At 42.7% G+C, this 13,186-nt stretch overlaps 1 protein-coding gene across 28 annotated transcripts in view; it reads right to left on the minus strand.

Annotated features, from left to right (window-relative positions):
* EPB41L3 (erythrocyte membrane protein band 4.1 like 3) overlaps positions 1-13,186 on the minus strand; it is a 93,025-nt gene that overhangs the window by 51,873 nt on the left and 27,966 nt on the right. For all 28 annotated transcript variants that reach the window (XM_049830356.1, XM_049830379.1, XM_049830377.1 and 25 more), the window contains exons 2-3: positions 12,439-12,644; positions 7,041-7,238 (exon numbers count right to left, since the gene is read on the minus strand). In XM_049830356.1, the coding sequence (XP_049686313.1) occupies positions 7,041-7,238; positions 12,439-12,633 (393 nt within the window). In that variant the 5' untranslated portion in view covers positions 12,634-12,644. The remainder of the gene's footprint in view (positions 1-7,040; positions 7,239-12,438; positions 12,645-13,186) is intronic.

Consider the following 13,186-nt stretch of genomic DNA (forward strand, 5'->3'; position numbering starts at 1 on the left):
CCAGAGGCAACATTTCACTGAGAAGTCTTCAGCTAATCATTTGTTCCCTAGAAAATGCAATTTCAGGGCAGCTGAAAGTATTTGTCAATGTAGGTTGACCCCTCTCAATCATTTTCACCATTATGAAAAATGGCTGGCACCTCCAAAGTATCAAAAGGAAGATTTTTGTCTGCTAAACCCATCATTTCACTGCCCAAATCACTTTCAGAAACTATTAACAAAAGGCAAGAGATAAGAGAACTAAATGCAGAAAATATATGTGGAGAGGACACATTTTTTTTTGTTATTTTAAACTTTTTGCATTCATTTTGATTGTGAACATGTCCTCTCCCATGCCAAAAGGTGTAATTTAAAGCCCAACGTGCTGTTTACTCAGTATAACATCCGAAGGAGTGACTTGGTTTTAATTCTTGGTTCTTCAAGTCTCTGTAAAATACTTGCATACTAACTGGAGGAAATACAAGAGACCCCAGCTGTCTTATCGCTTAGGTGTGTTTTCTTACCAAGGTTATAAGAGACCTTTTCCCTGAATACCATGCAGCCCAGACATTCCCAGACGTGAGGAGCTGCGGGAAAGCTGGGGGAGGTGAGCCTCTCCTGGCAAGGAGGAAATGCTCCAGCTCCACAAGTGCCACACCAGCATCCTCTTTCTGCCCTGTGGTATTTCCAAAAGGCTTGGCTCAATCTGAAGTGACTTTTTTAAATTTAGATTTCTTTAGCTTCAGTGAAATAATCATCATCATCATCATCACTAAAAGGGAGCCCAAACTTTTTTATTTTTCTTTCAATTACCAAACTGAAGCAAAAAACCTCTTTATGCTCAGCCTCACACTTGATCACTATGAGCGGGACAACATTGGTATCGATTTCCAGACTGTTATGCTTTTTGAATTGACAAGTATTTTAACTCATAAAAAGCTGCCTACAGTATTTGGAAAAAGCAAGCCAGAAGAGTTTTGTATTAACTCTATTCAGCTGGAACATATTCAGGCAATACTCAGACTCCTACTGACATGTGTCAGGTAACATAGACCTTAACTGAATCCCCTGGCTAATCTACGTCAGCCCTAATTAGCGGGTCTGGGGACAGAAAACATTCTGTGTAACAACGACGATGCATCTCAACCCAGTCACATTTACTGAAACACATCCCGGGGAAGGAACAAAAACCTTAAACAAAGCTCTTCATATTAAATTAACTGAAATGTAAGCAACGAGTAGGTCAAAAGGAAAAGACTTATTAAAAAAACTCCCTCTTGCGTTCGGTAATCAGTTTCACATGTAAAGCCATTTGCAAGAGACTATGTGGAATCCATTAAACAATTAAAATGTGCAGGGGGTAACTGAAACTGTATCCTTCAGAAACCAGAGTGCATCTTATTACAGAGGTTTCCTTCTTGACCTTAAAGCCTACCTCAAAACAGATGAGAAATTCGATGTTATTAAACTCCCCATGCAAAAGCAGTGTGCAGGTCCACACCGAGATTCCTCCAGGGCAAAGGTTTGCTCAGATGCTGCATGGGGATGGGGACAACAGGGCCATGTGGTCCCCCACTGCAGAAGCACAGAAGGGTTTTTTCTCCAGAGGTAGTCTTGCAAGCCAGGAAAAGAAACACATGCAGCACTGAAGTCAGCCACCACTGTCTTTCATTTCTGGCAGTGGTGGCAGAGCAGAAATAAGTCTGCTTGTTCTCTATTCTTCAAAGCCTGTCCTAAGACCACCTTTAATGACTTGTTTTTTAAAGAAACATCCATATACTCTCACATTTTAACAGGAAAAATAAAAATTCATGTGAAATACAATACTCCATCCTGTTTGAGAATCCATTTATTTCATGCCCATTTTGCCTCCAAAAAGGGGTTTCAGCACGTACTTGTGTAGGGCAGAAAGGAACCTGTTCACCCCAGTCTGCCTCTGTCCATGTCATCAACATTGCTTTTACATATCTGAAATTAAAACTTCTCACCATTGCAACTCAAGCATGCTATTCTGAAGTCACCTGAGGACGCAGGGAAACCCATTAAGGAAATGGGCTCTCCATCAGGGAGGAAGTCACCAGACGTTCATCACAAAGGCGTAGCAGCGGCTACAGCATGGGACACCCAACTACTGCCCAGGTCCCAGCGGCAGCATGACTGAGAAAAAGCGGAGGGGAAAAAAGTCCCAAATCAGCGTATTTTTACCAGTCCCCTCCTACCTCAGCTGACCACCACCCACCAAGAAGAGGGGACAGCGGTAATGCTTTCCAAGATGTCAGCTTTGCATGTGCTCTGCAGCCTATCTGAATCCTACAGCAACTCACTCTGTTTGATGTAGGCCTGCAGAGATGCCACAGACAGGCTGCCATGGAAACATTTGTTTTCATTTACTGGTGTCCGGCACAATAAGAAAGTCAGAGCCATGGAGGAACCAAGAGAGAGTATAAATTACCAATGGGCTCAGACAGCTAAGCCTTTGAAAAATGAAATGTTATAGTTTTCTGATCTCACTTTGCAATTAACAGCATGTATATGTTTAGAGCAGAAACGATGAAGGCAAATTCTAACCTGTTTTAGAAAGACATTTCAAATGGGGCTGCATGTAAGGGAGAAGATGACAGTTGGTTCCACTTGCATCTTTTAATTAAAATGCAGTAGTCTTGATAACAGAAAATTGAGATGGGGCAGAGAGGGAAGAGGAAGGAAATAAAATCCTAGAAATACCATAAATGTACTACAGCACTTGAAACCCCTACTTAAAGTGGGAAGAACCCAGAAATAAGTTATTTCTGCTTGTTTTCTTGTATCTTAGGAAAAACCTGAACTAGTGTGTTCACTATCTTTTTTAAGGTTATCTGAAATCAATTTGCACTCTTGGATCTTGCTTTATCTTTCACTCTCCAAACAAACAAATGCAAAGTGTAGGTCAGAGTTCACTTAAAAGAGAAGTCTTCAGCACCCTCTCTGCAGTACAATTTTCACCCCAACTGTGGGCTTGGCAGCTTTTGACAAAGAGTATTTCTGATCCCAATGCTGGCTGGGAGACTGCAATGAAGAGCACAAGGAGAACCACTTCCAGCAGGGATGGACATCTAGGTGGAAATCACTGCTCAGTATCCCTCTGAGCAGGCTGTGTTGACTCCTGTGACTGAGCACCCATTAGAAACCTCCAGCTTCTTCATGACATGGGAGAACCACGTAGCCACCCTGAGGCTGTTTTTCTTTGACAAAGTACCAGGGACAATGTCAGTGTTCAGCAAATACTTCTGCTCCAAAAGCCAACAGCTGTCCCTGGACAGACAAAGCACTATCAGGTGGCCATCCCACCTCTGAAAGGGAACACCCTTCTTCGATAAGCCTGCTGCTACCATCTGTAGGCTCCCAGATGAGAGAGGCAGTGGGGGTACAGGTGGTAATGCTTCTGGTTTATGGTTTTGGAAGAGGATGAATGAACAGGTTGGGTTACCTACTTAACCTGGTTTTGGCTTGTGATGTCTTACCGCATGAAAGACTTTCTGGGTCAGGATGGATACAGCACACAGGCAGTAACACCGTGGGGCCTCAGGAGAAAGCTTTTACCTGGCATTTGCTTAAGCTTCTTTCACTGAATGGATACCACATTAGATGAACCCCTGTTAACCTCAGCTTTGAGGTTACCTTCACCACATTTTCCCATGTAGATATATCTCACACAATATGAAAAACTCCTGGTGTTGCAAATGCAAAGTGCTGAACGTGAGAGAGACTGAAAGATACAGCAGCAGGCAGTGAAGATGCTCAGCATTAAATATGGAATAAGAAAGAGGGGCTTTTGAAACAAAGGACACCAAGGGGATAATGGATTAAGCAAACCTGCCTCAAAAGCATCTCAGTCTGTGACTACATGCAATTTTGGCTGTCAGGTCATTAACTAGATGAACACATAATTGATAAGCTGTAGGTTGTGCTCTACTTGAGAGCAATAAGCTCCTTTAAATTATATTAATATTTAACATATATAAAAGCATTTGTCATTTGCAAAGCACTCTATAGAGTAACTGATGGATTCTATAATGATCCCCAGCTCCCAGACTAGGGAATGCAATTCTAGAGAGATAAATATCTGGCCCATGTCCAAAATATTCACTGACAGAGCTATTATTCTAGCTTAGAATTAGGTTTCTAAGTTTATGGTCCTTCTAGATCACACTGCTCTGTAGCCTTCAGTGGGTAGAAGCACGACACACAGACAGAGCTGGAAGACAGGAGCTAACAACATAGGATGACATTTCTGACTCACATCCATGAACTGTCGCATCCCCACCCTGGGCTACCATCCACACTGAAAGATGCATTCAGGTGGGTTAAACACAAGGAATGAAAATATTAAATATTTAATAGCCATGTGTTGTCCTCCTCTCTCCCCCTTCTCTTCAGGAATTAATCTTGGGAAATTTACTGACCTCCATAATTTGTTAGGTCTTTCAGTATACTTTATTTATATTTTTATATATATATTCCCCCCCTCCCCCTAGTTTAAAGGGATACAGTAAGTTCACTTGAGGGTGATCCTTAAAATGTGATAGCATTTTTCTGAAACGTGACAGATTATTTCTTATGCTGCAGCACTGAGCTTCTGTGAAACAGACACAGAACTTTGTTGTTATGCAAAATTACCATAGCAGAACTTCACCTTCAGCCTCCTACATGGTTTCCTGAGATGTCTCCTGAGACAGACCCTCAGTCTCCCTGCCCTACTAACTCCCTTTGTATATACTTTTTCTCCCTGGGAGAAAAAGCACAGTGAAAGTCACATAATTTCTCTTGACTGGACACAGCATCCTTTTGCTGTAGCTGAACTTTATGCACTTGGAAAGTGGACTCCCCTGGGAATCTACCAAGTGTTCCCACGGGCCAGAGTGGGCTGTGCCAGAGAGGTACCTGCAGTTGCATCCTCAATGCACACAGTATGCTGACAATACCACCTAGGAAGGATGCAAAGTCTGGATCGTCCACTTAAGGTATGTAAATGCATGCATCACCCCAGTTGCACTTGTTCCCTGAAATACTTGTGCCTTCTAAACTGTTCCCTGAAATATTTGTGCCTCACAACTAACTTCTGTTTCAATGCACCGTATGGTCTGCTCATTGTCATAGCTTTGTCATTTGAGGATTCATCCTTTTAGGAGCTCTATTCTCATCAATATTACATTCTGCCTAGTAAGTCTAACCATCTTAGAAGCAGATAAAGTGATTATTGATGACAGTCAAGACAACTTCAGCAGTGTAAGTAGAAAAAATGCATACAAAATTTATATTGGACATTTTTCAAGAGCTATTCAGAACTTCCAAAGTGGAGAAATCTGATGAGCAATAAAACATGATGGTTTTTATATGCTAGCAATTTGACACTTCAACAGAGTCAAAGTTTAGTGAAAAAGTGAAACTTCCTAAAAGTAATATTCACAGCATTTTTTTTGCATAAGTGGAAGTCTAACATAGCAAGTCACCCCTTCTGCTCCATCTTATATTCTCATAAAGTTCAACCTACTAGACAAGATTTCTGTAGAAAACCTATTTGGTAAAATTTGCTTGACTGAATTGTAAAAACTAACTCACATTTTACAGCCAAGTGGCAAAAGCTGAAACGAGCTTGACTCTTTCCATCAAAGCCAGTATTAGTCATTCTTCCAGCTTAATGGTTTGCACACTATTCTTGACAGACAAAACTGGGGCCGCAGGTCAAGAAATGAAAATTTAATAGTCACAAAGTATGTGGCCAGATAGCTATTGCTAGTCTGAAGGAAGCAACATAGGCTTGGCCAGTGAAACTAAAAGATACTTGACAGCATGACTGCTAAGTTGCTGTAAGAGTAATAAAATCACAGCTCCTGTGTTAGCATAGAAAAATTTGGCCCAAACTGTAAAGCTGTGGTTAAATAAACATCATAAAGGTCCTCCTCACCTGCCACTCTCCAGAGGGCTTAAAACAAGAGTGGCTGGAGGATGCAAGGGCCGAGTGCAATCTGACTGTGAAGACAACAGGATTTGGCTCCCAGTCAGATACTGCTTTCCTCCGCCCTCTCTCCTTCTTCATGATCTTCCGGGTTCCTCTTTCAAGCCTGCAGACTATCCCACCTCTACCTTTATACTCTTCTGTCCTGCCCAGGTGGCTTTTCTTCGCCACTGCATCCTGTGGTTGCCTGAGGGAGGACTGGCTTTGCCGAGCCCTCCAACACACATCCTTCCCCTCCTGGCCGCTGCTTGCGGCCTCCTGACCTAAAGCAGGCTCAGGACAGGCTGGTCCGCTGCCCAAAGACCACCTCGGTGACATGGCTGGAAAGGCTGAATTGAGAAATGGGTCCACTCTGAGATGCTGAATCCGCTCATGCCCTGCTTCTCCATGGCCTTCCGGAGTTGAAGGCAAGGCAACTTCTTAGCATGGTTCTGCCCACAGGCACAGACCAGTCCTTAAGTGACAGTGCAGCAAAGACCATCCCTCCTAAAAGTAGGCTCCTGGCAGGGAAGGCAAGTTTCCTTACAGAAAACCACCAGCAACTTTCTGCCAGTAACATTCAGATCCAGGTATGATTCACAGACATCGTGGAGAAGCTCACAAAACTCACTACTATCACTGCTATTTGCTCCTGACATTTCCCCTGCCTCCTCTGGGTGTCTCTCATGGCCCCACTAATCTCACAAGGGTCAGAATTACTGTTTGGACAGTGACTCAATACGAGTCTCCACTCAGCAGAGTACCAAGGAAAAGAGAAGCCCTATGGGATCAAATCCTTCTTTGTTTATGGGCCTTGCTGCCCATAATTTATTTTCTGTATTCTGTTGTGGCATGTGCTGACATAAAATTAATCCAAAATCTCTGGCTGTTCAAGGGACTGCTCACAATCCCTCATCCAGCTCAAATCTGTGCAATACCTTTAACCTCCAGAGAAAACAACGGAAGCAAATCTGTGCTTGACATTGGTGAAATATCAGGCCACTCATTCTTTTGCTTAAATTACGAATCTAATTTCAACCATTTTCCTCCAGACAGGATGCAAAAAACAAGACAAAAAGCAATTTACCTCTACTTCACAGGCATATTCTGATCCATCCAGGAGTGTCACTTTGCACTGCATATTTTTCGGTTTCTTGACGATCTTTAGAGGAGACTTGGAAAGTTTGCTAGATGATGATTTTTGAGAGAGCTTGTCGTCCTCTAGCTGCTGGTATTCCAGCTGTTTTGCACTCGCAGCAGCAAACTCCTGTTCTTTGTCTGTGGGCTATAAAGAGAAAGAAAGATACTTTTTGAAGGGAGATGAACCAATCATGCCATGCAAAACACTATGCACCCTGCACCCAAGCATTTAAGTGAGCCTAGTGTGGGGCTTGTATGAGAAAGCCCCTGAAGCAGGACAGAGTCTTCCTTACCTATTGAAAAGATTTCCCGTATTGCCCATGTTCCTCCCAGCCCTCTCTTCTCACTTCAAAAGGTACAGAGTACCTGTGGAGGAGGGGCATGCATGAATATACTTTAGGCTTCTACTTTTTCCATAGGTACAAAATCCCTCGGACTTCTTAGACCTGTTTTTTTGGTCTGTTGGAAATGCTGAGTAATTGGTAAACATTGTGATAAACAGATATTCCTACAGTTTGTTGATATTACCTTTAAGCCCTGTACCTATTAAATCATATGATGCTTCCATGGTGTCACAAGGAAAAGACCATCAGGTTTGCACTAATTTTGCTGTCAGTGAGAAAACAGTCCCCTGAATAAGGGCACAGATCTGCCGTGACAGTGTGAATTCGCAGGGGGATGCCGAGATGCCTGGGAGAGTGAAAGGCTCCCCAAGTGCCTGAGCAAAGGGTTAAACAAACAGGATGGAACTGAGGGGCCAAACAACTTTTATGTGCAGCTGGCTGGCTAATGGATGGTAAGTACAGTTTGAGAGGCTGAATTTTGCTCTCTGCAGATGCCCAATAAGTCCCTCAAGCTGGCAAGAAACAGGTGCTATTTGAAAGACAAATATACTGCAGGGAAAAGGGGCAAGAAGAAACAACTTTGGTTACCTTTGCATGGGTTTATCCGAGGGTCAGACCATTTGAAGAGTTACTGTGATGCAGCCCAGCCCCTGGTCCTCTCCATGACACTAGATGAAAGCAGAACAGCTCTACAGCATTTCACCCTTCCTAGCAACAGCACTGTGCCACAGTCATTACCTTTCTCATCAGTTATGCCCCTGATAGTGTCCAAACAAAACCTCAACAGGACTGCAGTAATTCCTAAGCTAAATTTTAAGTAAAATAAGATAAAAATAACACCTTTCTGTTATCTAACTACAAGGAAAAGAACCCAACCAAACCTGTTTTGGCTCTGAACAATTTCCGTGTAATAACCAAAAAGCATTGCTGGAGATATATTGTAAATTAATCCTCCAAGTCTGTTTCCATTCACTGTATATAATAAACCTTCATAAGAATGGAGCAAATCCATCCAAAGGCTTTAATCTGCTTTGAGACTAGAACAACCTTGTATCCTATAACCAGCAACAGCAACGTACCACTAAATCACAGGGAACTTTCCCCAAAAGACTCCATAAAAAAAAGCCATAAGCTTGCCCTCTGCCTTTGGGTGAATGGGGGAAAAGAGGAATTTGGAATCATCTCTGCTACCAACAGCGCCAGCCCCTACCAAAGCCCCAGCAACCTGCAAAGAGGCAACTGCAAAGAGGTGAGGCAAGACCCACACTCCTCCTTTCCCTGAGAGAGAGGACACAGCAAAGGTCTCCTGGCCCTCCCTGGGTGGGGAGACTAGAAGAAAGTGGGGCTAGCTAGACAAAAAAGCAACACAAAAGCTGCTTTCAAAATCCACCTCATCCCCTGAGTTGTGGATGTTCTTCCCCAGGAGCAGCCCAGCACCAGCCAGCTCTTCCCCCATCTAGCTCCAGCACTGGAGGACTTTCTCCTTCCAGCACTTGGGACACCAGCTCTGTCTCTGGATCTCAAGGTCCTCACATACCTTGAAGGCTGGCAGGAGATGAAGGCACAGCATATGTCAGTCGATTAGCCGTTCGCTGAGCACTTAGCGCTCACCATAGCTGTGATGAAGGGGGAGAGTGGCCCCAGGCTCACAGCAAGGCTTGAGGCCAGCTACCCCTCTACCACAACTGCAGCCAGCTGGCAAGTGGTTCAACCTACTGCGCCGAGAGAAAAACAAGACTGAAGATGTCTCCTCCTAGGGCCTCTGTGAAGAGCTGCGCTGCTGCTGATGGGCAGAGGGACTCTTTGATTATTTCCATGCGTTTTGTTAAAGAAATCTGCCAGGGAAAGTTCACATGCACATGTGTAGGTGGCAGAAGTGGAAGAAATAAACTCTCATTGCCAGTGGCTCATTAGATTTCCCATGTGAAAGTTAACATGCTGCCCCAAGAAAAAGCAACCAAAAAAAAAACCCCCAGGGACATGGAATTAATCTTTTTAAAGAAAACAGGAAAGCTGCTTGAGAGAAAAGCCCACAAACAAGGGCACCCAGCAGTCATTTAAATTTTAGAAGGAGCTTCAGCCTACAAATACATTCTATGAATCCTTATGGATTGGTGATTATTTTCCTTCAAACAAAGACACCTGGTAACTCAAGACTGCAGCAGAAATGTGCTTATTTATAATTATTTTTTTTAAAATGGTATTGAGGTTATTTTGTTAAGGTTCCTGTCTACATTAAGATCAGGGGAATGTGTTTAAGTTAAAATAATACAAAAGATTTTCTCTCATTTGTCTAGAGAACAAAACATGCCAAGAACTATTAGAGAAGATCCGTCAAACTATGCTGACACGTTCAGGCGTTGAGGTACTTTCAGACTGTATTAAGTCTCTTTTTCCTAAGGAAACATGACATCCTGGTATCTCGGGGGAAAAAAAAAAAATTATTTTGAACTCTGCAAGCACAGTTGCATTTTCTCCTAAATTCTTCCCCAAGATACCTCTGTGCTGTATTTCTGCAGTATTTTCAGTGTCACGGACTCAATTTTAGTGCACCACAAGTTGCTTCAGGGTTTGTGGTTTTTGAGCATAAGCTGTCTATCTATATTACTGTACCTTACTATGACCCAGTATGTTCAAGCCCTTCTGAAGGTAGACCCCCCCTCTTGAAGCGAGCCTTTGGAGTCACAGGATTCAGCAGTAACGACCTTTGACACTTCACAGCTTCTCACTGGAGCATGAAGCAATATTACCAAGCTTGCACAACATATGAACCCCATCTACTTATGACAGTTGCTCAGAAATGTCGGTGCTCAACCTGTGTGATGCCTTCTTCCTCATTTTCAATGAGATAAGAAGGCAGGAAGATACTAAGATTGCATTATTATACCTGATAGAAAGGACTAATTTCTGTAGTAACTGCTAATCTCAACATGAAAAAGCCTTTTTGTCTTCATTAAAATGTTCTTTTTTATGTGTATAGGATGACAACAAAAAGTCACCCTCATGGATTGGTAACTTAAATCTTTCTTCCCAAGGTTCTCTCATACAAGCAATATCAAAAAAACGTCAACTTCCTCACTGCGATTACAGACAGCAAGAATGATACCCATTACTCCTTCAGTTTTGGGCTTTTTTAATGACACCATTGCCATTAGCTCTGTCTCTTAGTGCTGCGTTTAAGTGGTTCTTTCCTGTGATACAGACACTTAAGCCACTATGAAATATACTGGGCAGATCACTGCAGCTGGATTCAACAATCAGCTTACAAAAGGGACTTTCGGATTCAATCTGGTAATCTCGATGGGAAGGTCTTGCACATCCCTTCGCTTACCCAGTTCTTCTATCAAGGCTTCTACAGATACCGGCTCACAGGTGATCTTCTTTGGAAAAGGAAGGGATCAGAGACCACACAACAGCGTCTCAGGTCTCCAAACTACGCCTCTATAAACACAGATGGACAGGTTTGGTGCCTAAGGGTTTTGGGTTTTTTTTGTAGTTACTCTGGGGTTTGTTTTCATTTGGTTTTTTTTAACATTAAAAGAAACTTGGGGCAGAAAGATTACTAAAGAAGTCTGGAAGAACAAAATTAGTAATACCTATACCTAGGCCTGATAGAATTACACTTTAATGACCAGTTTGTGCAGTACCTTTCTCTTTTGGACAAACAGCCCTGCCTCTTCTCCCCAAACTAATTACATGCAATTTCTGATCTATTTCGGAGACCAAAATTGTCCCAACATCAGTGGATGTGCGAGCAAGAGCAGAGAGGTCTTTGGTGGGCACGGAGCGAGGTTAATCAAGGGTTATCAATGGTAAAAATAGTCAGTAATGAAAAAAAATAAGCAGTTCTTCCAATGGTTGATCTTCAGGAGCGATAAACACCAGAAATCCTGCCCTGCCATGTCTACCTCTTGAGGTATTAGAAGTCAGACATAAGACACCTCTTTTAATTTGGTCCCAGAAATGTTTGTTGTCCCAAGCATTTAGGTAATGCTCCCCTAAATGAGGGAGATACAAAAATACTTTGTATCTGAAACTGCTTACACCCTCATTTTATCCCCACCAACAGCAAGTTTGGGCTGTAGCTCTCTGGACAAAAGCTTAAAACCCAAGACCACAACTAGCCCCAAACAGCTTCTACAGAAGCACTCATGGTGACTGTAAGTAATGCCTTACATCTGCTTGCTTCACCAGCACTGACACCCAACCAGGTAAAATAACAGGACCCCACTTCACACAATCTGTATTTTTTAAAGGGTGGAAGAGTACTTAGGCTGACTTACTCCACTCTTCAAAGGTGAATGTGATCAGATGGAGGTCATAATCTTATGGAGCTAAGGAATGTGATTTGCAGGTACCTCATTAATTGTGTGTCACTTAACCATGAAGAACAATGTCTGTTAATCCTATTGACTGGAAATTATTAACGGGAAAAAGAAAGCAGCTTCCACAAGTTTAATAAGCGCAACAATGAACCAAATGGAAAAGCATGTGATAGCTCTTCTGAAACCTATTACATGAATAGTTAAAATAATTATAATGCAGTCATTTCAGAACTACGAGAAATTTAAGGGGCCACAGATTCTTCATGGCTCACACATCAGACAGGCAAGCAGGAGATCAGTTTTTGGCAGGTGTCAAAGAAGAAATGAACTCTGAAGACATTTTCAGCTTCTTAAAAATTAGCACTGTTTGCTATTTAATGCAAATGCAATATTGAAGATGTTTCCTGCTTAGTTAATAAGACTGCCCTTATACTGAAGCACTGGAGGCAGAAAGACCTGACGTTAATTTCAAAACATTCTGCTTGAAAACTATTATTTTTTCAAACGCGGAAGACCAACCAGTCAAGATCTACAGCATCTCACACCAAACAGCCTTCCATGCGTATCGGAATATGTATTTCTGCCCCTAACACACCAGGCTCATTATTTCCCAGGAGCAATAAGTGGACACGTAGCTAGCTATGTGCAGCGAGCATGCGCGCATGGGGTCCCTTACCTCCTCCTTTTTCACCGGTGTGCTGTGGGCTGCCACAGCCGAGAACTGCTCAAGCGCGTTTTGATGCTCTTCGCTCAGCTGCTGCTGCTGCTGGTCCTGTGGCTGGGTCTCCACTGCCCCTTGCTGCGCAGGGCCCTCCTGCTGATCCTGCTCTTTATCCTTGGACTCAGAGTCCGACCCCGATTCTGTAGTCATGGTTGGTTATTCTGTAAAACAAGGCATGCAGACGTACTGAGTATGATCTTGTAGCCGTGAATTTGTAAGCTAGGCTTACAAAATAGAGAAACATGAGGCGCAAGGTTTTAGTCTTTAGCCTTTAAAACTAAAGTGGCTATTACAATGGCCCAACGAGGGTCCCTAGGAAAGCTTCCCTGGTGCAAAAGAGCAGGTCTAAATGCATCCATACTCTAAGGAAGAGCATGTTGCCATAAAATCTTATTCTACATTATAATATACAGACATTACAGAACTTATATTCAAGTTAAATTCAGACACACAGTTCTACATAGTTCGTAGTTCATAAAAGGAGAGCAACACTTTGAGAAAAGCTTGTGTGATTGAGGGCCTATATCCAACACAATTCACTGTAGTTTGGGTTTCTAAACCACGTGGAAACTTTTGAAAACATTACATCTTTTGTTCTTTACATTGAAATCCATGGGGCTTGAACTCCTCAACACCTGCACTCCCTTCTGCAAATGGACTCAAGTACTTTTGATGCTGCCAGTCAACATATACACTAGAAACA

The sequence above is a fragment of the Accipiter gentilis genome, chromosome 27 (assembly GCF_929443795.1).
Source record: "Accipiter gentilis chromosome 27, bAccGen1.1, whole genome shotgun sequence".
NCBI classification, from domain to species: Eukaryota; Metazoa; Chordata; class Aves; order Accipitriformes; family Accipitridae; genus Astur; species Astur gentilis.